Genomic DNA, 25,941 nt, shown 5'->3' with positions numbered 1-25,941 from the left:
TCCAAGTTACCATTTTCTTGAACCAAACATCAAGAAAATGGTAACCAAATCATTGGGGCAAAAAATGTTACCACTTTCTTGATCGTTCGATCAAGAAAATGGTAACCTCAGTCAAAAATATGGTAACGAAGCCAAATCTTGACCAAAGTTATCATTTTCTTGATTATTTTTCTCAAGAAATGGTAACTTTTTCTCAAGAAATGGTAAGTTACCATTTTCTTGACCCAAGTTACCATTTTCTTGAACCAATCCTCAAGAAACTGGTAAGCAAATCAGTGGGGCAAAAACGTTACCACTTTCTTGATCGTTCGATCAAGAAAATGGTAACTTCGATCAAGAAAGTGGTAACCAAGCCCAACCTTGACCAAAGTTACCATTTTCTTGATTTTTTTCTCAAGAAATGGTAACTTTTTGTCAAAAATTGGTAAGTTACCATTTTGTTGATCCAAGTTACCATTTTCTTGAACTAAACATCAAGAGAATGGTAACTTCATCACTGGGCCAAAAATCGTTTCGCACTGCAACTGTGTATAGACGAAAGGAAAATTGCATTCGCAGACTACTAAATACAAGCTCCTGTTTGACAATCAGGTTTTGACATGCAATCCAAAATTCTGAACAAAATTGCTTCTATAGTTATATACCAAATTACCAACTATGAAATATAGTCTTAAGGTATAGGGTATTGGGTAAGTTATAGGATTAAAAATTTTAAAAAAACACAATAGGATTTAGGATATATAATATAGGGTTTAAGTTTAAGTTTCTAATTTAACCAAAACCCAAACCACTCATATTTATACATTTAGACAGTAACTGTGGTTCCTACTAATATATTTTGGCGGAAGCCTTTTAGCTCATTTCTCTTACAATTTGATTCCCTACATGTACTTAACTTTTTCGTGGAGATGTGAGTTTGTCTAGTTTCATAAAGACTATAAATTTAATTGATCCCCTTGTAATAGTTTTGACTTAATAAACAAGCAATGTTAGAATCAAGCATTTACATGTTGCTGAATATCACTGGGCCAAAAAAAGGTTTCGCACTGCAACTGTGTATACACCAAAGGGCAATTGCATTCTCAGAGTGCTAAATACGAGCTCCTGTTTGACAATCAGGTTTTGACATGCAATCCAAAATTACACAGTTTGACTAGTCTGGAAACGCGCCAGAGGCAGCATCTGTTGAAGAATCTACCTCCTTCTTGGACACATGGAACTCTGCATGGGATTGAATGATAGGTCTACTGCATCCTCGTGCACAACTAGGGTTCCTATAAGGCATATTATTGCAGAGGCAAGCCCCTGCCCATGACATTATGTTTTTCAGCATCTCTTCTTAAATGAATGTATTTGTCTAGTCTAACATACCCAATTATCCTCTGCTAGTTTAAATTGGAGTGCCTGAATATTTACTAACGAACATGCACTTATTAACGTCTCAATAACTTAATTGTCATAATTTTCAGGATGCACACCGATACGTCATTTATTTACCAAACAATGCAGCCACGTATTCATATATACACAGTCACATTACTCACATCCATAAACAACAGAACGAACAAAATGCATAAAATAAAATGGCCAAGCATACACTTCATCCATAGTACTTAGATTGAGTCTTAGTACAACAATAACCAAGCAGATACCCAAGAAGCAATTCTCACAACATGAAAACTGCAAAATTAATCAAGAGTAACAGCAATCTTCCTGATTGTAGCCTGCCAAGTTTAGTGACGTCACAACCAGTTTTGCACATTATATTTACATTTGTTAATACGGGGAGTAAATTTCATCAGGATCAGGTGACCACGATGAGTCAGATGGCCACCATGGACGCTAATTGGCAGGGGTGCAGTCTGGCGATGACTCTGAATGATAGTCGTTCCCAGGTTCTTCATCCACCAAATCCAGGGGTCTGGACTGTTGAGATAAATCAGGGGCAGCTGACTCTTGTGATGAATCCGCGACATTTGACACTCTGGTATCTTTGGGTGGTTGTGATGCCGAAACATTGGTGAATCCACAGTTCTTGTACTCATCTACCCATATCCAACCATGGCAGTCAGCCTTACGCTAATACAAAACACATGCATTATGACATTTCAATGTTTTGGTTGCACAAATGGTCGGCCAAACTTAACAAAAACGTTCACTTACATTAGTCCCTTTGCATCCCCAGGCTGGGCGTTGATTACCTTCAAAATTGGCAATATATTGCATCGAACCATTGTTGTCACAGTACAAAAACATGACTTTAATTTCTGAACTTGAGCTATTTGGACATCAATGCATTACTAGATTTATTTCCTATTACAGTGAAATTGAAAAACAACAACAAAAAATACCAAGACGTTAATTTCTCTTACCTTCACAACTTTTGACACCATCACCTTTAAACCCAGCAGGACACTTGTATTTGACCTCTCCATCATCATGTTTAGAGAAATAATAGGAATTTAAAATAAATATATTTTCCAAGAGCAGAATGTTTTGTTTTTTTGTTTTTTTTTTAAAAAAAAGGGAACACATAAAGATCACTTACTGTACAAGCAGAATATGCATGTCCATCTTGAGCTTCATGCCAACCACCTCCATTGTTTACCTTGCACCTCCCAGGCCCACTCGCTGGAAGCCAATGGTAATATTAATATATTGAAATACAATGTGCAACAAAAGGAAAACTTTTGCAAAGTGGAAGTATTCTAGCTATAATTTGATTAACATGAAGAAGAATATAAGAACTGAAATTTCAGTGCAGATTTCCATTGATCTGTAACCCATACATATTTATTTTTAGAACTAAGTCTGCAATATCTAGATATAAACAACTAGGATCATTAAATCTTGATCAAATCTTTTGACCAACTTGAATGCAAAACCAGGAGCATTAAAAAAATCCACAATTTTTTTTAACCACACTTTTGCCTTCTCTATTTAATTTTCATGTCTTTTTTGACATAAACAAAAAATATATAGTTTTTTCGTTTTAGTGATTTTCAACTAGTGTAACCATCTCCTTTGAACTGCACACCATCAACTAGGGGGCACTCAAAAACCCTCCCACGAAATGTATCCTGAGTGTGCGAGCTGAAGTCCCAAAGAAGAGGAGTTAAAATACACGATTTTCTGATTTGTCAAAAAGCATGTGATGAGCTAGTAAGTTATGATCTATACCTTGCAGGCTGTGAGGTTGGCTGCTTTATTTTGCCAGCAACCACCATTGTTATCCAAGCATGCATTCGTCTCAACATCTACCATGAATAAATTGTGAACACAACATTCAAGCCCAGAATGAAAAAATAACAAACAGGTAATAAAACACCATACTAACAAGAGGGGCTTACCAGTACTCAAACAAACAGCTGGCTCAGTTGTCACAGTACAAAAGCAGCAATAAAAGTTATCAATTTTTCCTTCTTATGATGACATTTACATAGAAAACAAATTAAACAAAATAGATAAGAAAGTAAACATACCAGTATTCTCATCCTCAAATGCTCCTTCAACTGCAGAGTATGTTAATCAAAATATCAGTCTTCCTAGCTTTGTGGAACTCATTAAGATGTCCATTCCGAAGGCTTGTAATCTGTCCTTGAAATCTCAACAGCCTGCAAAGACGACAAATTTCAAATTGAATAACAAGGGTATATTATACAGATACATATCACCCATGTCACCACAAATAAGTCCTAAAGTCAAAGATCATTTCTGAAGCTTACCTGCATTCCTTCCATGCCATTGATTCCTACTCCAATATCAGCCTCTTGAATCATGCCAACATCATTTGCCCCATCTCCAATTGCCAAGGTTGTCCTTCCTGTATGTTTTTTTTTTTTTAAAAAAACCAAACGAGTAATCTGCAAAAATATAAGATTGATTTCAGGACACTCGTACGTATTTTGAAATGAAAAGATGGAATCGGCTTGTTTTTCTTAATTACAGCAGTTGGTAAGATGATAAAATTCAGTACAGAATATAAAAGAAGAAGAAGCCTTCTGTTTGCCTAACTTCTAAAATGAAGATTATATATAATAGACCTACCAAATCCTTCTGTTTTGGAGAGATCCTGCAGCATATAACAGAGGCACAATTAACAGCCAAAGGAAAGCACTGGTCCTTCACATCACTTCTCAGAGCAATTTGAAGGCCAGGGGTGCATCTTTACTGCCTTCTTCAAACTTGAATTTGTGAAAACTTTCGAGTTGGTTTAAATGTCTTCTTTCATATCCTGGAAACTAGAATAAACAAAATATGTGATTACCAACTCAACTTCTATTGAAGTTGGATGTTTAAGAAAATTGAAACTTACTATAGTCTCCTTAAAACTCAAAGTCAATTAATCCCATAACACATCTAAGTTTAAATGTTAAGTGTCTTAGAAACAAGTTGAAAAGGCCATTGCTAAATAGTTTTTACTTGTGTGCAAGTTAGTTACTGGGATGCATGTGAAAGGAAACAAGAATCCATAGCGCATATTTGCACAGCAGAACATGATTATGTTTCTTTGTTCCATTGAAACCTATGGGTATTCTCAAGCACACAACAGTAGAACGAAAACAAACCAAGAAACTAGAAGAGTACCATCGACAACTACTGATTTGAGCATGTTCTTTCTACTTTTCTCTGTTGTGCAAAAGAGATGACCACTAAAATGACATTAGGTGTGGATTGCCTCTTACAAGGAGAGAATCGATGAGAAGGAAACAGCGAAAGAGATCGAGCAGGAAATTAAGGGCGAAAGAGATTCAGTGAGAGTTTCGGACTGGGGATCTATACAAGAAATTTGACTATTTGAGTTTCTGAAACAATAATATATTAATTCATTTTCCTGCTCTCAACAAACAAACAAATTGTTGGCCAAAAACCAATAACAAAAGGAACTAAACAAAACTTTATGGACTTCTACAAAGCACAGAGGTCCAGCTATATGAAACTGATTCATTCCTAGCTACAAAGAAAGTATCATGCTACAATGAGTCCCTGCAGAGTTTTCAAAAGCCAATCTACTTCCCAGTGAAGCATCTCATTAATTCCCCCACAGTAACTTACCACCCATACTTGGAAGGTTGTCCATTGCTCACTCTCCACTACCATTGTTATTGCTGGCAGCTTTGTTTTTCCTTACACCTCTCCTCTTCTCTTCCCTGCAGAAGTTGAAAGAGATCAAGTTGTTGCCCATAACAAGACCCATGTCATTCGACTCATTCCAAACAAGACAAGGACAAGAAAGAACCATAGTTATATCAACTTGTTGGATGTGGCCTCATCAATATTAACTTACAAGCTACATTGGTTTTTAGGAAAGGCAAAGATGCATTTAATTTATTCTAATGATGAAAAGAGAATGATCAACCATGGTGATAAATGAGAATGCATAATAAGTAAAAAAAATTAATGGAGATGTACCAGCAAGGAAACCCCTGATAGATTAATGGCCTTCAAGGAAAGAAGACCAAGAGTATTATAATAGCGTAGTTTTGCACAATACCAACTACATTTAAATTTTTGAGATCTCCAAAACTGTCAATAACAAGAAAACCAAAGCATAGAGAGAAACAAGACCAAGAGTTAAAAAACTTACTCTCAGTTCTGACGGTTTCTTTTTACTGTCGCACTAACCTTCAAAGTCCCACAATTTTAAACCTTCATGGAAAATAAAATAGCCTGACAAATCAGCCCCACTTACGTACTCCTCCTCCCACCCCCCCCCCCCCTTTCCAAGATTTTGAAAAGAAAAAGAGCATAAAAACAAACCCCACTTTTCTTTTTCCTTGCACAAATTAAAAAGAAAAAAGGGAAAGCTATAACTATTCACTACAAATGAAAAAACTCTTATTGCCACACGAAAAAATAGTACGCAATCAATTAATTGGAAAGGTAGTAATCCTTCATATATCAGAGGTCAAAGAAAAGATGATATTCAGAATCAAGAAATAAAGGTGTGCACTGTGATAATCCTTCATATATTCCTAAACTGTCCACTCTTTAATAAAACTAATGCATGTAATTGTCCCCTGTGCATAGTCATAGTCAAACTTATTCCTAACAAAAACAAACACACAGAGGAGAACCTTAGAAAAATGAATATACCGATTCTCCTTTTGATTTAGCAGTGCCAATTTGTTTTCATACTCTGCTTCCCAGATGTCAGTGGTGCACAGGGATAAAAGGGATTTGGGATTGAAGTTGACAACTCACATAATTCAACCTGCATAAACACAGGTCATCCCTGCGCAGAAATATTTGTCATTCAAGGTGTCTTGGCTTCAGATTAATTAAATTGCTGCAAGTGCCTGTTTCTGAGCCTGCATAAATTAGTTCAAAATCCAAATATTAAATTCATGAAAGAGATAGAGAGTTTGACATATGAATAAATCTACAAAATCAAATGTAAACAAATCGAAGCCCTAACCTGGGTGAGAGAGACAGAGTCGGAGTTTTATAGTTTCTGAGAGATCGAAACTCGGTGAGAGAGAGAGTGTGAGTTTTCTGGGTTTCTAGGTTTCGAAACTCAGTGAGAGAGGGTCTGAGTTTTCTGGTATGATGGGTGGGATTGAACGACAGTGCCAGGACGGTGAGAGAGAGTCTGATCTTTCTGGGATGGGTTTCTGAGTTTTCGGTGAGAGGATGGCGAGATCGAGGGTGGCGAGAGGGCGAGGATTCATGGAGAGAGTGAGAGACTGAGAGGGCGAGGATTCAGTGAGAAAGTGAGAGACTGAGAGGGCGAGGGCGGCGCGAGAGGGTCTGGGTGAGGCTACGTTATTTATTTTGAATGGAGAGTGAAATGAGCGGAAGTTCTGTGTGATTTGGGTTTTACCACTTTTTTGATGCATCCCTCAAGAAAGTGGTAACTCTGTCAAGATTTGGTAACTTACCAAATTTTGACTATGAGTTACCACTTTCTTGAGGGATGCATCAAAAAAGTGGTAACTTCACAAAACTGCCTAAAACCCAAGTTACCACTTTCTTGATCTTAAATTCAAGAAAATGGTAAATGCACATCAAGAATGTGGTAACCACCTACGCATGCAACTGCATATAGATGAAAAAGCAATTACATTCTCGGAGTATTAAAAAGTAGCTCCTGTTTGCCAATCAGGTTTGAACATGCAATCACAAAATTATATCTTGACCAAACTTACCATTTTCTTGATTTTTTTTCTCAAGAAATGGTAATATTAGCTCAAGAAATGGTAAGTTACCACATTCTTGATCAAAGTTACCATTTTCTTGAACCAACCATCAAGAAAATGGTAACCAAATCAGCCAAGCAAAACATGTTACCAAATTCTTGATCGTTCGATCAAGAAAATAGTAACTTGGTTCAAGAATGTGGTAACTAAGGCCAATCTTGACCAAAGTTACAATTCTCTTGATTTTTTTCCTCAAGAAATGGTAACTTTTTCTCAAGAAATGGTAAGTTACCATTTTGTTGATCCAAGTTACCATTTTCTTGAACCAAACATCAAGAAAATGGTAACCAAATCAGCCAAGCAAAACACGTTACTACTTTCTTGATCAATCGATCAAGAAAATGGTAACTTGGTTCAAGAAAGTGGTAACTCAGCCTAAGCTTGACCAAACTTACCATTTTCTTGATTTTTTTCCTCAAGAAATGGTAACTTTAGATCAAGAAATGGTAAGTTACCATTTTCTTTATCCAAGTTACCATTTTCTTGAACCAATCCTCAAGAAAATGGTAACCAAATCAGCCAAGCAAAAAACGTTACCACTTTCTTGATCATTCGATCAAGAAAATGGTAACTTAGTTCAAGAATGTGGTAACCAATCTCAACCTTGATCAAAGTTACAATTTTCTTGATTTTTTTCCTCAAGAAATGGTAACTTTTTCTCAAGAAATGGTAAGTTACCATTTTCTTGATCCAAGTTACCATTTTCTTGAACCAATCCTCAAGAAAATGGTAACCAAATTAGCCAAGCAAAAAACGTTACCACTTTCTTGATTGTTTGATCAAGAAAATGGTAACTTTGATCAAGAAAGTGGTAACCAATCCCAACCTTGAACAAAGTTACCATTTTCTTGATTTTTTTCCTCAAGAAATGGTAATTTTTTCTCAAGAAATGGTAAGTTACCATTTTCTTGGTCCAAGTTACCATTTTCTTGAACCAATCCTCAAGAAAATGGTAACCAAATCAGCCAAGAAAAAATCGTTACCACTTTCTTGATTGTTCGATCAAGAAAATGGTAACTTTGATCAAGAAAGTGGTAACCAAGCCCAACCTTGACCAAAGTTACCATTTTCTTGATTTTTTTTCTCAAGAAATGGTAACTTTTTCTCAAGAAATGGTAAGTTACCATTTTGTTGATCCAAGTTACCATTTTCTTGAACCAAACATCAAGAAAATGGTAACCAAATCAGCCAAGCAAAACATGTTACCACTTTCTTGATCGTTCGATCAAGAAAATGGTAACTTAGTTCAAGAATGTGGTAACTAAGGCCAATCTTGACCAAAGTTACAATTCTCTTGATTTTTTTCCTCAAGAAATGGTAACTTTTTCTCAAGAAATGGTAAGTTACCATTTTGTTGATCCAAGTTACCATTTTCTTGAACCAAACATCAAGCAAATGGTAACCAAATCAGCCAAGCAAAACACGTTACTACTTTCTTGATCAATCGATCAAGAAAATGGTAACTTGGTTCAAGAAAGTGGTAACTCAGCCTAAGCTTGACCAAACTTACCATTTTCTTGATTTTTTTCCTCAAGAAATAGTAACTTTAGATCAAGAAATGGTAAGTTACCACATTCTTGATCGAAGTTACCATTTTCTTGAACCAAATATCAAGAAAATGGTAACGAAATCAGTGAAGCAAAACACGTTACCACTTACCAAACTTACCATTCAAAAAAGTGGTAATCCAGCCCCAGCGTGACCAAACTTACCATTTTCTTGATTTTTTTTCTCAAGAAATGGTAACTTTTTCTCAATGAATTGTAAGTTACCATTTTCTTAATCCAAGTTACCATTTTCTTGAACCAAATCTCAAGAAAATGGTAACTTCATCACTGGGCCAAAAAAAGGTTTCGCACTGCAACTGTGTATACACAAAAGGGCAATTGCATTCTCAGAGTGCTAAATACAAGCTCCTGTTTAACAATCCGGTTTTGACATGCAATTCAAAATTACACTATTTGACAAGTCTGGAGACGCGCCAGAGGTTCATTTTTTTTTCAACTTGGGTGGGTTAATTTTATATTTTGGGCGAGGATGGAATTTTTTTGGTTTCAATTTCAATATTTTGTGTTTTAATTTTTTTGTTTTAGTGATTTTCAGTTTTAGTTTTTTGAATTTTAAATTTTGTAGGGGGTTTTTTTTAGATCAAATTTTTTAAGGTATTAAGTATTAACAAGTTTAATTAAAAACCTTATACTAAAAGTCTAAAACTATATACATTACACATTTACATGTGTTTTACATTTTTAATCAATATTGTATCAAAATGTTTAGGCATTCTTGAGTTGGTAAAATTTGTTGAATATCAAGTACCCAAAAGTGCCAATACATATTTTGCCAATACACATGCTTGTATTTTGCTGCCCCTTTATGTATTAACCAAAATCTTTTTCTGTTTTTTAATCATTGAATAATGCTGTTATAATTGGGATCCTGAGCAGTCCCTGTCGAATCGTTTAAAATCATTTAAACAGATCAAACGCAATGGATGAATTGTCAAAAGAACAAAGCAAATGCCATTTGTTTTTTCAGCCCAACTGATATCCAAAACAAGATTGGAAATCGTAATCAAGTTTTTTCGATGTATAAAACCTCCTGAAACTGATATAAATAAACAAGATTATACATGTCAATTTTTAATGGGATTTGGATGTTATAAATGTTATTTATATTCCATTCTCTCATAAAAATCCATCCATTCAACAAAAATCCATCCATTCATAAAAAATTTCATCCATTCATTTAACTAATCAATATTTGTTCAAATACATGTTCCAAAAGCACGGAGAGTTTCAGAGACCAATTTTGATCCTTGGAGAACATAATGGGACCATTGGAAGTGGTTTGGAAAATATCAGCAACTAGCTTGAACACACTTGGTATGAAATACTAGTCAATCTTCATGTGTTGATTGCTGAGACGTTGCAGACCACACAATGGCAAGATACTCTGCCTCTGCAATAGGTCTGGAGGCAAGGTTGCTTCTTCACACAATTTTAACATGAAGATATACATTGAGCGAACAGAACTACCAACCCAATCTGCATTCATTAGTTTGTTTTCAATAATAGAGCCTTTTAGATCCCAATTCAAAAACTTCATGAGATAGCAAAGAAATACATAAGATAGCACAAGATACATGATTATTCAATTATAACTGCTAATTATAACTGCTGAAAATGGCAACAAAACAAGTAAGAAAGTACTGTGTGACATTTACTAAAGAAATCGGAATATTAATGTGTGATTTAACTTCTCAGTGTTATCTGCTATATGATACTTAGGTTATACCAGACAGAAGGATAAAAGAGTAGTACTTATCTCGGTGGTATAAGCTTCTGTAAATCTCTCGTGCTGAGGTATTCTTCTCTTCATTGCTTTGTGGGACAGGGGGGCTGTTGTTCTTGCTGGCTGCCTTCTGTGAGGGGCTTTTGTTGTGCTTGGCTGCAAATTTGAAAAATAAGAATGAACTTCATTTAAGGGGACATGAGATTTCTAACCAATTTAAAGCAGCTGTAAGATAAGAATGAACTTCATTTCAGAATTTGATACCAATGCAAGGAAAGAAAGTCTAAAAAAAAAAAAAAACAAATTTTCAACCAATGCATAATAATCTGTATCAAGCCTATAAAATGTGCAAATGTGCAGCTAGTGTATAAAATGTGGAGCAAGTGTATGAAATTTGGGGCATACTAAAGCAGGATGCAATTGAGGTTCCAATCAGCCAAACCAATCCTAATTGTACCTATTTTTTTAATGTTTTTTATTTGCATTTGCAAGTTAAAATGTTATGATAATTGGTAACTTATACTAATTAATATATTAAGCATAAAGATCAGCAGTCAAAAGCAATTTTGCACAGTAGTACAAATTAACTGATTTGTAAAAATGTATTTAAATGCAAATTTTGAGAACAAAGGAAGAACCTCTAACTTACTGAGCAATACAGAAGTATCATCTACTAATTCAAAATGATCAGAATATTTTAATCAACGTGTTTGATTAATCAGAGTGTTTTAATCATGAATCGATAGTTACTAAAATCATAATCTATATAAGAAGGCAAAAAAGTGGAACCACTTTTCCACAGCACCCCTCACCAACGAAAAAAAGAAAACCAGAAAGCCTAATCTCTATTTTAAGAGACTTAAAGTCGTGGCCCAAATGACTGCATGTCCATTTTACGTTGGACAATTGAATTGAGAAATTAACCTCATGAATTAGCTTTCAAAATCAATTAAGCCACGTCTGTAGCCAGGTAAGTAGCTATATCTATACATAGTCAATATTCACCATTAAACCATCTTATTCTTGGGCATGTCATCAATTATTTAAGAAACCTGAAGATAAAATAAATGATTTCACAACATGTTTATGTGTTTATTAACATTATTGTTTAGGTAGAAACTTGCCAAAAGCAGACATAATATACAATGGATTTATAAAATTTTGGGGTCCTAAATATTCGACGGCCTGAGATATATAGTTATCTCATTCATTTGCCTACTTTCAAGACCAGCCTTAGACATAACCAACCTTTCAAGGGTTGCAAACCAAATGAAATCAAGTCCATAACGAAAATCAAAGACTGCCAAGTTTGCCAACATAAAGGGAAAAAATTAGCAAGCTTAAATTCACATGCATTAAGTGGAGGGAATTTGATAACAATGCCACCCCCAAAACAAACTCACAGGCTCAACGACCTTGCAGGTCAATGCAGACGACCAAGCAAACCAAACCCAGGAAGAAAAACAGAAGGCAAGCAAGCAAACGCAAAGAAAAGGCAAACAAAAAATATTTGATGCCGCGGACAAATATTGTAATGGATGAAAAGGTAAAATGTTATAATATTGTAATTAGATGAAAATGATGACATAAAATAGGCTGTGATTAAAATTAAAAAAATTAAACGAGAAAGTTAAAGTATTGAAACATTATATCTAAAATATTATTTGGGATGCTTCAATAAAGATGACTTTGTTATCAAATTGCATACAATAACAAACTGCATTTATGAATCACTTTTTTCATATCATTAAGAAAAGAACATGGTTGAGATTTGAATATATGCATAAATGAAATTTGAAATTTGAAGTGGAAGAAAAGAACATAGCAATTATTTTCTTAATCCAGAAACATAATTGCAACAATACCTTGTCTTGCAGATCAAACACCTTCAGATTTACTTCTTTAAATGTGAATGTTGGTTTGCTTAACCCAGGAGTCCTTCATGAAAAAAAAAAAAAAAAAAGGGTCAAGCAAATGGGGAGCAGAGTCATAAACTTGTGGGCATACTTGTAATGAATTAATTAAGGAGACCAGGGTAAAAATGAGTGGGTAGCCAAATATAATTAGCAGCAAATCAAGAACTGAGTGAAATTATGCACTTAAGCTACTGCTGACTTGAGGTTTCGTAATGGAAATATCTCAAAAATACCTTATAGCTCGAGAGCAGCCCATAGTTTCACCTTTGAGAGAAAATATAAAAAACATTCATTTTCACCATTAGTATCCCTGTTTCTTTTTTCCATAACTTGTACAGAATTGAAGTCATGCTAAGTTTCAAAAAATTATTGACAATAAAAAAAAAAAAGAGTGAGATATACTAAGCTATAATCCTCTAGCCACAACACCTTTACGTTGAATATACATTCACATCCAAAAGAAAAAAGGTGGATCATCAAAAGAACAACTGAAGGCTTACTGCATCATGAATGAATGTAATTGCACAACATATGGATAGCTACAAATTTCTGCCTGCAGTATCCATTGTTTGAACATGACCGAAAATAAAGAATACACCTACTCCTCCTCAACATATAAAACACTCATACAAAAATTATAAATAAATAAAAGAAAAAAGCAACATTACCTCTGGGTGAGGAATCAAGAATTAAACAACCAATACCCACTTCTTACAAACACTAAAAAATAACAGAAAACTACAATGAGAGAAACTAAAAGTATATTGAAAGTAAATTAGAATGACCTGTAGGCTTCTATGCCAAGTAAATTAAAAATGAAGGGTACTTTCTTCTTTAAGAAAAGTTCAGACTATATTCTTCTAGTTGAATTGTTGAATCCTTGTTTTTCTTTCTTTAATAACTATTTTCTAGAGGGGAGGGGTAAACTGATAATGGATTCCCAAGATTGCTTTAAGACATGTAGTTGATTTGATAATGGAGTCATGATTGTGTTAAGACATCTAGATGCTCCTTGCAACAAAAATTTCCGTTTTTTATCTCCAACATTCTGATACTAGTGATAATGAAGCAAAATGAATCAATTATCACCATACGGATTGCATAAAATGCATACAGTAAGGCTTCATAAAATTGCCCTTCACTTACGCCATCCCTGATCAGAAATATTTGCCATTCAAATAAGAACAGAGCAACCTAGTTGAAGGGTAACCCAAGTATTTTTTACAAACATGCAGTGCCAATGTTAAATTTTGTTGCACAGACTGACCTAGGAATACAAACATGTACCTGTAAAATATAATCCTTAGTGGCTTCTGCCCTGTTACCTTCCTACACGAAACCAGAAGATCCTTGGACAAAAGAGAATATGATATTGAGATAGAACATTGCTATATAGCCTATATGTGAAAACCCAAATCGGGGAAAAAACCAATTACATTTTCTGGCATAGCAAGAAAAACCAATTCCTCTGAAATCCATACAAGTAAGAGAATTTAAATACACAAATTTCAGAAAGCCATTGCAAGGTAATTGACAAGATTCACAATCTCTCTATGAGGACGCAATTATACCTCTGTAATGATCCGGTAGCGACCATGACCTGATACATGATCCCCGAGAGAGACCTCGAAGCCGCTAGAAAACTCAGATCGCCGGCGAAGGGGTTGGATCTGTTCTCCTTTGATTCTCCTTCATGATTGAATTTTAGGTCTAAAGGAGGACACCCAGACGATCAGTGTGTCGAGAGGACGATGTCTTGGGTGGTCGGTGTCGCAACTCCGCCGGAGAAGGCGGATGGCCGTCACGAAGTTCAATCGGTTCATCGATTTCGACATGGTAACTGGTAGACGAATATTTGGGGCCGATTTTGTCAACGTTGCCGCCGGACGGCTGGGTTTTGATCGGAGAAAGGGTGCGGCGGAGAGAGGGTAAAGAAGCAGATGAGATCTGCGTTTTTTGCTTGCCCCTACTCAGAAGGATTTCTTTTGTTTTGTTCAGAGGTTACTCTTTCTCTCTCATTATGGGCTACCGATTCAGCCCTTGTTTTTTTTCTCATCCGTTAGATCAAATATATCTCATCCAATGGTTAAGACTCTGAAGGCATTGTATGCCTGCAGTCATTATAGAATTTCCGGCAGGACTTAATGTTGGCCGCAGTAGACAATCCATCACATGCTACTGAATGGGCACTTGCAGAGATGATAAATGAACCTAAGATACTTCAAAGGGCAGTAGAAGAATTAGACCAAGTGGTTGGAAGGGACAGACTTGTCCAAGAATCAGATTTGCCCAAGTTGAACTACGTCAAGGCATGCGCAAGAGAGGCTTTTAGGCTCCATCCAGTTTCAGCTTTCAATGTTCCACATGTATCTACTGCAGATGCCAATGTTGCTGGCTACTTTATTCCAAAAGGTAGTCATGTGTTAATAAGTCGTCTTAGCCTTGGTCGCAACCCCAAAATTTGGAAAGAGCCCCTACAGTTCAAGCCCGAGCGCCACCTTAATCCTGATGGCTCTGAAGTGGTTCTAGTTGATCCAAAATTAGCCTTGTTGTCATTTAGTACTGGAAGACGTGGATGTCCAGGTGTCCTACTCGGTTCTACCATGACCACTATGTTGTTGGCCAGACTTCTTCATGGATTCACTTGGACTACCCCACCTAAGGTGTCAAGTAGCAGCTTAGTTGAATCGGAGCACGATCTTACTCTTTCTAAGCCACTACTCGGGCTTGCAAAACCAAGGTTGCCCAAGAATGTGTATCCTACTCCTTAAGAAACTATTTCATTTTTTTTTTTCATTGTTTTGTTTGCCAATAACACCCCGAGGGGGTAAGGGGTTCACTACTAGAATAACACCCAGTACTATCTGATATCAAGTGACTGTTATGGGGCAATCACCTTCGCTCTTTCATTGGTGACTCTTGTTGCACTGGGTTGCTTTTATTTGCTATAGTAATCGATAGTCAGATCCAATTGGATTATATAATTGTATTGTGCCAATAATTTCAATAAAGTGCCTGATTATCAAAGCCATTGTAATTATATAAGTTTATTTATATTTTGTACTTATCAAGAAATGGCTGGATTCACTACTAGGAAATACCCCATTAGATATCACTAAAAATATATCGGTTTTAAACAAATTGATATTGTCAAAGTTTTTTATATCAGTTGGATTTTTAGTTTTCTAAAAATGATGTCTAAATACATTTATATATCGCCAAGTTTTCAAATTCGATATCTAAATTTTTGGGTAAAAATTAAAATTCTACAATAACCGATATCTAAACCATAAACTGATATTAATTGTTTCAGCTCAAAATCAAATATAAAAATTTTTGTTACAACTTAAGTGTTTTGACTTAAGTTAGACCCAACACTCCCCCCCTCTCAAACACAATTAACATAGAAACACTATAGCTCAGACACTCCTCTCACACTCCTCTCACCCCGAGCTCTCTCTCTCTCTCTCTCTCACCCACCCACAGCCCTTGCCGTTGCGTCTCCGTTCTCACAGTCCTTGTCATCGTCGCGTCGTTGACCTTGGCGATGACGTCGGCCCTCAAGAGCTTTCTCTGCCTCGCTCATCGTCTTGGGTTGCAGTCAAAAGGTAAGATTAGTCATCTCGATCTCCTGGGTTCTCTCTTTCTCTCTGTCCTCGATCTTCTCTCTATCTCATGCTGGGTTCTTTCTTTCTCTCTGTCCTCTTCTCTCTTTACTGAAATTAGGGTTTCAAAATTGGGGTTTTCTGTTTGTTTAGGTTTTTCTTAAAATTAGGGTTTTTCCCGGTGGTATTTGAGGAGGTTGAAGATCTTGTTTTGGGATTTTTAACAGAAAGCAACTGGTCGGAGGTAAGAACTCCTTTTTTATTTCTGGTGTTCATATGAGATTAACTCGATTTCACATTCAGTGCATGCTCTTCTAGGCATGCTCCATCTTGTATATCACCAAAAGTTTATAAATTAATCATTTACAAAGTAAGTTATTTGTTACTTGTTTTACCATTACAGAACTTGATTTTCGGTTCCCAATTGGAGCACCAGTACATGAGATTCTTGCACTTTTGTCTACAAATCAGCTTAAGGTAAATTTTCCAACCATGACTGTCACTGACTTTGCCGCAAGCCTCATTATTGTCATGTCTCATTTTGGAGACGTGCTTTCCATTTATTTTTTTATTTTTGGTAGCAGTATGGCAAATGGTTAATCCTACCATTTGTAAATTAAGTTCATTTACAAATTGGTGCATTTGTAAATTAAGTTCATTTACGTCAGGACAACTTTCGGGGTTAAGGGAACACCTTTTTGCTCCACTTATGTGAAAGAGGTGCTTCAAGAATGAAACTTCAACCTTCTTTCTGTTTGTCTAATATAATTAGATATCTAAGTGTATATGTTGAGGTGAATTTTTGAAACAGGATACTTGTGCTTTGATAACATGGGCTTTTGATGGTGAAATTTATTGTTTCTTAACATTACCAAACTGCATGTTCTTGGCTCCAAACTCCAATTACATACATAGAGCATGCTTGATTGCAATTTTCATTTAAGAGAAATGATGCAAAACCCTGAATTTCTTTGTCAGTTGGCTTCTCCTGAGAATATTCAGGTATATTAATTTAGGGTGCTTAATATTTTGACACATGCATGTCTCTGTCTCTGTCTCTCTGTCTCTCTCTCTCTCTCTATCTATATCTATCTATTTATCTATCTATCTTGCACTTGCACATGGATCCAACAAACAGAACTCTGCTCTCTCAAAACTCCTTACCTACTCTTGAAGTCCTACTTGGAATTTTGAAGTTTTTGTTTGCCTAAACTATCCAATTCACATGAGTCTTGTCAATTGATTAATTATTGATATTAATATATATATTGATTAATTATTGATATGTATATATAATAAATATATATACATAGATAATACTTGCCTACAATTTCCAAGAGCTTTCCTACCATTCATTGTTGATATTATTTTATACTGTTAATAGTGTTCCCTGTTTAGTTCTTGTAAATTACCAACTAGATCTGTTTATGTTAATTATTTTGGCACCTCTTTGATGTTGCTCTAATTTTCTTGAAGCTTCCTCATCCTCTTACTGACTTGTTAATTAATTTCCTTGTTTTAAGGCTTCAAGGTTGAGAAACACATAATTGAAATAAAAGCAACTGAAGCAGAGTTTGCTAGAAGGAGAGAAGCTAGTGAGTTAGAAGTTGAAGCTAGGACAAATGAGATTTCCTACATAAAATGTTTTTTTTTTTTTTTTTTAAAAGCTAGCATTTCTCAAACAGTAATTGGATTAAGGTTTCAATATAGACTTTGCTGCAGTTTCCACCTAATTTGGTTGCAGATCCAAAATATTTGATGAGTGGGCATATTAAAATTTGTCCTATATACAAGAAAGTAAGAAACTCATTGCAGCAAGACTTAGAATATATATGGGTGTACTATTAAAGTTCCTTATCTTAACATTAGTTTGTAGGGATATATTTGTATATAATACAATGAATATAAACCACCTTATATATGATATTCATTTGTGGATGGCTTAGCAGAGACAAAGATGGAAGAGTTCATGTTATTTCCACAAGATGCAGCTTAATTAGGAGTGGTTATTCTAAAATATGTAGATTGCAGCAATCATATGTTCCAGATTACTTGAAACATGTGGAGGTGCATGCTCTCTCTCTCTCTCTCTCTCTCTCTCTCTCTCTCTCTCTCTCTCTCTCTCTCTCTATCCCTCTATGTCTTGCATCTTTCTAGTCTGTTTGATTTCCAGTGCTCTCAATTAGCAGCAGATTTAGTAGATTGTGCTAGTAATCTTGTCACTAACACATCATAGGAAGATTACCCTGCATGACTGGAATTGAAAAATAAGTTTGTAAATATATGACTTCCTTAGAAAGTAAAGCAGTGATAAAATTGTAACTAAGTAAGACACTTGAACTTTCATGGCATTTATCTAAATGAAGGTGAGCTTTTGTTTACTGTCCAAAGAGGTGTTGGATATGGAAGTGCAAGAGTGGCATGTCCAATTTATATTGTTTGTACATAATGGTGTCATTTGTATAATATATATGTTTGTATATATTGTTTTCATTTATATCTAATTTAATATTAAAATGTTTTTAACTTCTAATTTTAGTTCTGTTTTTTTTTTTTTTTTTTTTATTCAAAGAAAATGATGTAAGCCAAGTCAATGTGCTAATTTGAACTTTACTCCTTCGAAAAGCTTTTTTATTTATTGCTTGCTTATGTGCTAATTTGTGGGAAAGAGTCTGGTTTTGGGCATCATTATGGGCGTTCTTACAAATCTGTTTGTTTCTATCAATTTGTGGGAAAGAGGTTCATCCAACCATCATTATGTGGATAATTTCTTACAAATCTGTTTGTTTCTATCAATATATGTAGGTTGCAGAGCACATGGTCTATCTCTCTCTCTCTCTCTCTCTCTCTCTCTCTCATCTTTCATCTCTCAGCCTTTTGAGTCCTATATTCTCAATGTGAAGGTTACTCTATGTTAAACATGGTATTATCTAGGATCTAGTTTCTGTTATGTCTTTTTAATCATTAATCTTTCTAGTTTTCTTGTTAAGATGGAATAATACTCCAGAGTCTAATTTGTTAATATGTTGGTATTATTTTTTGCAGGTTTAGGTAGATAATCCTTGGCTCATGCTCCATTTTTTCTAATGCAAGTGGTATGCAAAAAGATTTTTGCATCCTAATGTTGTACGTAGTAGCATATGATTATATTTAGACCAAGTGTTGCTGCCATTTCAATATTTGTAAACCGAGAGCTTGGAGGTAAGGCCCTACCCCTAGCTTGTATTACGCTCTTAGTTGGTTGTAATTGTGTGTTGTTGTGTGAAAAGGCCAAGCTTTTTGACAGAAAGGCTTTGATTTTCATGGAAACTACACAATCTGCCTACATTGCACAGTTTTGACCTTGTGTCATATTTCTGAAATTCTGAAGTGTTTGACAAGGCTTTTGAATTTGGTTTTTGGACCATTTAAACTAGACATCTCAACAATAATTTCAAGCTCTGAATCACTGAAATCCGATTTGAGATGTATTTTCTATGATTTTCTAAAATTGATTCTGTTTTGCTAGAAAATGACAGTTTTACTACGCAGTGCATTATTACGAGTTTGGTTGCACCATTGTGATTTTGAGTAGTGCTTTTGACCTGATACTTATGGAACAAGTACTAGACATGTTCAAGAGTGTTTTAAATAAAAAATCTTATGAATTGAAGCTATGTTTGAATGATTTGGTACTTTGGGTCTAGTTTGTAGCATTCGACAGGTTTTGTTGGTTTTGATTTGGTGAAATTTACATGCATGAGTGATAATTTGGGTAACAAATCTGATTTGAGTATTGGTTTGAGCTTTTGCATGTGTTGGCTGCCAATATGTAAATATTAATGCACTTTTTTATAATGTTTTCAGTGGAGTAACTCGAAGTACAAGCGGAGCGGTTACACATAAGAAAAATTTGATGAAATTCGAGTTGAATGGGTAGAGTTTGTTACCCTCAATAATATTTAGACTGACATGCATGTTGGTATAAATCTGGTACATGTTTTGAGCATTTTGTGGATATGAAGATACTAGTTGACATTCCAATCTTTTGTATAGGCAAAATATAGGCATCATTGCACTGCCATTCTAATATTTTTGTGAACTTATTGATTATTTTTGGATGTTGGAGTTTATATGAATGGAAGAATTGAACTTGGATGATTACTTTTGTGCAGATTTTTGAAGTTGCTTATGGGGTTATATATGGATTAGGCTTATCCCTACCCATTTCATATTAGTTTTTTTTTTAATTCAAAAATATTTACAATATCAGTTAAACACCGATATCTTTAATTTTTTAAATTTGATATTTATACATGTATATACATCGAAATAACAAATAAAACCGATATCTAATTTGTACATTTATATCGGCTTTAGTTAAAAATGCGATGTGTTATAAATCTTACATATCGGTTTAATAAAAAAAGCGATGTAACAACTTATCAAATATAGCTTTTGATGAGTTTACAATATCGAAAAATAAAACCAAATTGATATTTAAAGTATATTACATATCGGAATCCGTTCTTTTAGATATCAGTTATTTAAAAAATCGATATATATTGTTTATTAATGATATCAGATATTCAAGAAATAGGATGTCTACTTTGTTATAGACATCATTGAAAAACCGATATCTAAAATAGGGTACATTAGATATCACATCTGCCCTTATCGGTCGAAAACTTAATAGACATCGGTTTTCCACTGATATTTAATGGGGTATTTCCTTGTAGTGATTCGATGGGTCCATTACTCATTTACTGACAAATCTAGGCGTTGTTCCTTGTCCAAATGCCCCTCTTGACAAGACCGCCCTTGCGTGCCACCTTGGAACCCAAGGTGATCGTGTGGGGTCCAACACCAACAAGGTATTGGGTCTAGAGGTGTACAATGGGCCGGGCCGGCCCGAATCCGGCACGAGCCCGGCCCATTTAAAGTAAGCCCGGTCCGGCCCGGCCCGTTAATAAGTGAGCCGGGTTGAGCCCGGTCCATACTGGGCCAATGTTTTCTATCCCGTTGGGCCGGCCCGGCCCGAGCCCGTTTTGTGTTGGGCCGGCCCGAGCCCGTTATGGGTTTGGGCCAGCCCGTTTATACTAGTATTTTTCTTTTTTTTTTTAAATTTACTATTAACCTTGTTTTAATTTTTTATTTTGATTTTGATGGTGAAATTTGATAGAAATGAAATAAAAGTAGTAGAAAATTAAAAAATTTGATAGAAAATAAAATGACATAAAAAATAGCCTTGCCTCACAAGGATTTCTCCTCTATAAATATATCTTATACCTTCAGACCTCTGGACCTTCTCCTAGTTTATTTTTCAGTTTTCATTAGTTTTAATTTTCAGAAAGTTAGAGAGAGAGAGCCGAATTCAGAGAGACTTAGAGAGAGAGGGTGGCGTGACAAGTGAGAGAGAGAAGGAATCAGCCTTGCCGCAAGCCCTAGCTCACCTTGCCGTGAGTTCCTCCTGCTTGCTAGGTGCCTCCTTCTTCCTCTCTCCTTGCCGCAGCCCCCATGTGTTTGCATCTCTGATTTTGTTTTCTTTTTCCTTCTAGAATTCTCATTTTATGTTGGTTTATGTTTCTAAATTTATCTAGTTTATATTTCTGAATTTATTTAATTGAGTTTCTGAATTTAATTAGTTTATAGTTTTGGTTTATTTAATGCATGTTTCAGATTCCAATTAGTTTATGCCTTTAATTTTGTGTACTTTGCGTTTCTGATTTTATTGTTAAGCATGAATTGGGATTTCATTTATTGTTTCTGTTTTCATTTATTTAATTTAGTTATGTAGATTAGTTATTCTATCTTGCATGTTAGTCGTAGGTTGATTAATGGATTTGCATGTTCTAACAAATCGTTTATCCGTCTCTTGGTCTGTTAGTTTGATGTTTGCATGTATTAAATTTCCACTATCTATTAGAACCTGTCACTAGTTGTTTGCATCCTTTGACTGGCCACCTTAGGGTAATTGCATCTAGTTTATTTGTTAGGTTTAGCTGTGAAATAGTCAAAGACACTAAACCACAAGTAACAAGGGAATAAGGGATTATTCTTGGTAGTAGGGTTGGGCGACCTCTATAAGGAAATAGTCAAAGCTTATATGTTGTGCATGTTTGACGTTCTCATAAAACTTAATGACTCCTACATGGGTAACAGCTGCCTTAGCTTGAACTAGGGAACATGTAGGTTAACTGGCTAAGGAAGGCCCAAGAAGCTCTTAGTTTATGCATTAGGAGAACAATTGCGAGAAAGTAACTAGCCAAACCTTTTTAGCAGTCAAACTTTAATATGTTGTGTTCAGATTAATTGTCATTAGCCTTGGATGGTTATTGCATGCTTATCTGATTTGAAACTGAAAACTTAACATTGCAAGATAGAATAAAGGGTGTGTGCGTGTGGTGATGTGTGTGTGTGTCTCCATCTTCCAAAACCCCCCATTTAGTTATTCTAGTGATTAATTGCATTGAATTGTTGTTTATTAACCATTCCCTGTGGGATCGACCTCGTGCTTGTACGCTTTGCTACTGATGCGATTCGTGCACTTGCGAGTATACTTAGAATGAGATAATTGTTTATTTTGTTCTAAGAAAACACATCAACAAGTTTTTGGCGCCGTTGCCAGGGAATGGTGTCTAATATCAATGAATTGGTTTAATTAGTCATTAGAATTAGGTTATATTAGTTAGATTTTATTTTTGGTTAATTTTTAGTTTTAATAAATGCCATGCCCTTATATGCATTCTTTCTACTAATTGTGTGTTTTTCTCTTGATTAGGTGTGTTTTATGAACCCTGAACTTGTTGCAAGGTTAGAGAGGCTCAAGAACGAAGCTTTAGGTACATCACAAGGCAGCCCTCTACCTAGCGCATCAGATTCGAGTAGTGAAGAGACTGAGAGTGTCGACATGGCTGAGACAAATGAGATTGTGCCGCAGCCCCTGAGCCATTTTTCAGCACCTTCGCTGCCCACTCAACCGTCGTGCATTCGGTATGCAACCATAGCCACTGATTTCGAAATCAAGAGTGGTCAGATTCACTTGTTGTCGAGCTACCATGGGCTGAATGGGGAGGATCCGATCCACTTTTTGAAGGAGTTTTCCGGGGTTTGTGAAGCCGCACAGTTGAGGGGTCTGAATGCCGATCAGTACCGTTTGAGGATGTTTCCTTTTGCACTTAAGGACAAGGCAAAGAGGTGGTTGTATTCGCTGCCCAGTGGTTCCATTTCGACATGGGATGATCTTTCGAGCAAGTTCCTGAACAAGTTTTATTCCATTTCCAAGACAAATTCAGTTCGGAAGGAGATACTTGGATTTGTGCAAAAAGCGGACGAGCCATTCCATGAGACTTGGGACAGATTCAATGGGTTACTTACTAGCTGCCCACACCACAACCTATCTCCTTGGTATGTGATTTGTTCTTTTTATCAAGGATTATTGGAGAGGGATCAAGCCAAGGTGGATTCGGCATGTGGTGGTGCATTCATGTCAAAAACTGAAGGTGAGGCTACAGAATTGTTTGAGTCACTTTCTTTGAGTTCTCAACAATGGGATTCTAATCGTTCAAGAGGAGGACCAAACAGAGGGTTATATGAGGTGGCTGATGTGCCAAACACCATGGAGGGACAGATTTTGGAAATCAAGACTATGGTGCAGAAGTTGTCTTTGGCTCAAGAGAAGCTGATGGGTATGCAAGAACAAGGAGGTGATGTGGAACACGTGAATCAGGTTGGGAGTTATCCTAGGGTGCCATACGATCCATTTTCTAACACTTATAACCCTGGATGGAAGAACAACCCTAATTTCAGGTGGAGCAACAACAATGGACAGCAAGCTAGTGGGAGCACCAACAAGCCGTATGTGCACCCTAATGCCAAGAGGTCTAGTTTGGAGGACAAGATTGCTCAGATTGCTCAAAGCACCACTTCCCTTGCTCAAAGCACCAATGCCTTCATGAACCGTACCGAGCAGCAGATGCAAGCCAATTCGAAGGCTATTGCACATTTGGAGAGTCAAGTGGGTCAGATTGCCACTACTTTGGGTCAGAGAAAGAAGGGAAAATTGCCAAGTCAGCCCATCGTCAACCCGAAGAATGAGGAGCATGTAAATGCTATTTTGAGGACTACTGCAAGAAAGAGAGTTTGAGTGGTCAAGACTAAGGAGGTGATTGAGATCATTGATAGTGAGGAAGAGGAGGATCCATACATGACAGAAGAGAAGATGGATACACGTGTGATTCCCCTCATTCCGGACATCGATGTCACCAAATTTCCAGCAACCATGAGGGAGTTGAAGTCTATTGAGAAGAAGGTTGAGGAGCAGGGGCATAGTCACAATGTTCCTAGGGAGATTTGTGGTTATCTCTTTGCATCTTTTCCGAGCAAGAAGAGGGATCCGGGCTCGTTGGTCATACCATGCAGCATAGGGGAGTATGAGATCGCCAATGCCTTAATCGACAATGGCTCAGCTATCAATGTCATGCCACTGGTGGTGTTCAAGAGGCTTGGATTTGTGGAAGCTGATTTGCAACCGTTTGATGTGAACATTCGCTTCGCCAACTCTTCAGTCGAGAAAGCCCTTGGTATGCTTGTGAATGTTTTGGTTAGATGTCGTAATTTACTTATTCCCTCTGATTTCATAGTGCTAGATGTGCCGAGACTTCCGGGTGACGTGTCTATTATACTTGGGAGACCATTTTTGTGCACCTCTAACATGGAGTACAAGGCGATGGAGAGTACCATGAAGATTCGGCACAACACCAAGCAAGAGGTGTATTGTCTCACTTCCGAGCTTCCGCAGAGTGAGGAGATCACTTTTTATGGAGATGAGAAGTCAGAGTTGGAGAGCTTCTTCAGTTCGTTCTTAGGGAATACCGAGAGTAGCAGTGGCAAGAAGAAGAGGAAAGGACGCAAGTAAAGGAATGGCAATGTCAGGCTGAAGACAGAAAAACAAGCGCTAATTGGGAGGCAACCCAAGTTTTTGTTTCGAATAATGGAGGAGGAGTCATTGAGGACCAAGGAGGCCGCGCCTACCCTTGGAGTGTCCACACTTGCAACCGCAAGTAATCAGTTTCTTTATTTCGCTTCATAAGACAATTTTTCATTTTGGTGTGTTTATTTGATTTTGGATAGTTGCAATTTCCCGTTTCACTTAATTTGATCATTCTTATGAGTGTGCATTTTGCATCACTTTATGATACTAATTCCTTAACCTAGAGTGTTAGAACTCGATATTTTGCGTTTCTTGTCTTGTTTTTGTGTTTTCAGGTCAAATGAAGCAGAAATGAGAAAAAGAAGCAAATGGAGCCATTTTGGGACATTTCCTGGTCAAACCAGGAAAACGAGTGAAATCCTGGTCAAATGAGGATTCCTAGTCACACTAGGAAACATCAAGTTCAGAACCATCATTGCGGAGCCAGAAATGAGAAATCCTGATTCGAACAGGAAATCCTGGTTGAACTAGGAAACCTAACCCAACTAGGGAAAGAAGTCCTAATGACACTAAGAGACCCCAGGGGCAATATGGTCATTACGAGAAGTCGAAATGGATAAGGAATCTCTCATTTTCTAGGAATCCTAGTTGCACCAGGAAATGTTGGTCAAAGTCAGCTCTACAAAGTCAAGGTTCCAGAAGCTTCTAGAAGGTGGTGGACATCCATGGAAATGAATGGAGGGAAGAAATGAATTTGAATTCAAATGGAAATGAGGGGCAAAATGGGAAGTCAAAAGTGGAGGGCCCATGGGCCCTAGGGATGCCGAACCAAGATGGGCCATGCATGCACATGCATGGGCCCAAACCCTAGCAGCCCAAAGTCCATGCGTAAGGAGCAAGATGGCAGCCCATGCATGCGCATGCATGCCATGCAAACCCTAGCAGCCAAGGAGCCCATGCGCAAGCCCAAGATGCAAGCCCAAGGTGGAAGCCCGTGGAGTGAAACCCTAGCCCATCTT

At 36.5% G+C, this 25,941-nt stretch overlaps 1 protein-coding gene and 1 long non-coding RNA gene across 2 annotated transcripts in view; both read left to right on the top strand.

The window, feature by feature from the left end:
• The window catches only part of LOC147286230 (phenylalanine N-monooxygenase CYP79D16-like), a 41,546-nt gene extending 26,282 nt beyond the window's left edge, over window positions 1-15,264 (top strand). The window contains exon 2 of the mRNA XM_086239088.1: window positions 14,545-15,264. Coding sequence (XP_086095214.1) covers window positions 14,545-15,177 — 633 coding nt within the window. The 3' untranslated portion in view covers window positions 15,178-15,264. The remainder of the gene's footprint in view (window positions 1-14,544) is intronic.
• A 2,085-nt stretch (window positions 15,265-17,349) lies between these two features.
• LOC147286229 (uncharacterized) lies at window positions 17,350-20,164 on the top strand. The gene is made up of 3 exons (XR_015122052.1): window positions 17,350-18,078; window positions 19,057-19,212; window positions 19,858-20,164. It is a non-coding gene; the product is annotated as an uncharacterized LOC147286229 (long non-coding RNA).
• Window positions 20,165-25,941: the final 5,777 nt, after the last annotated feature.

Source organism: Dryas octopetala, chromosome 4, assembly GCF_963921425.1.
Source record: "Dryas octopetala chromosome 4, drDryOcto1.1, whole genome shotgun sequence".
NCBI classification, from domain to species: Eukaryota; Viridiplantae; Streptophyta; class Magnoliopsida; order Rosales; family Rosaceae; genus Dryas; species Dryas octopetala.
Note: the sequence above shows the minus strand (reverse complement) of the source record. Positions and strands in the feature narration are given on the sequence as shown.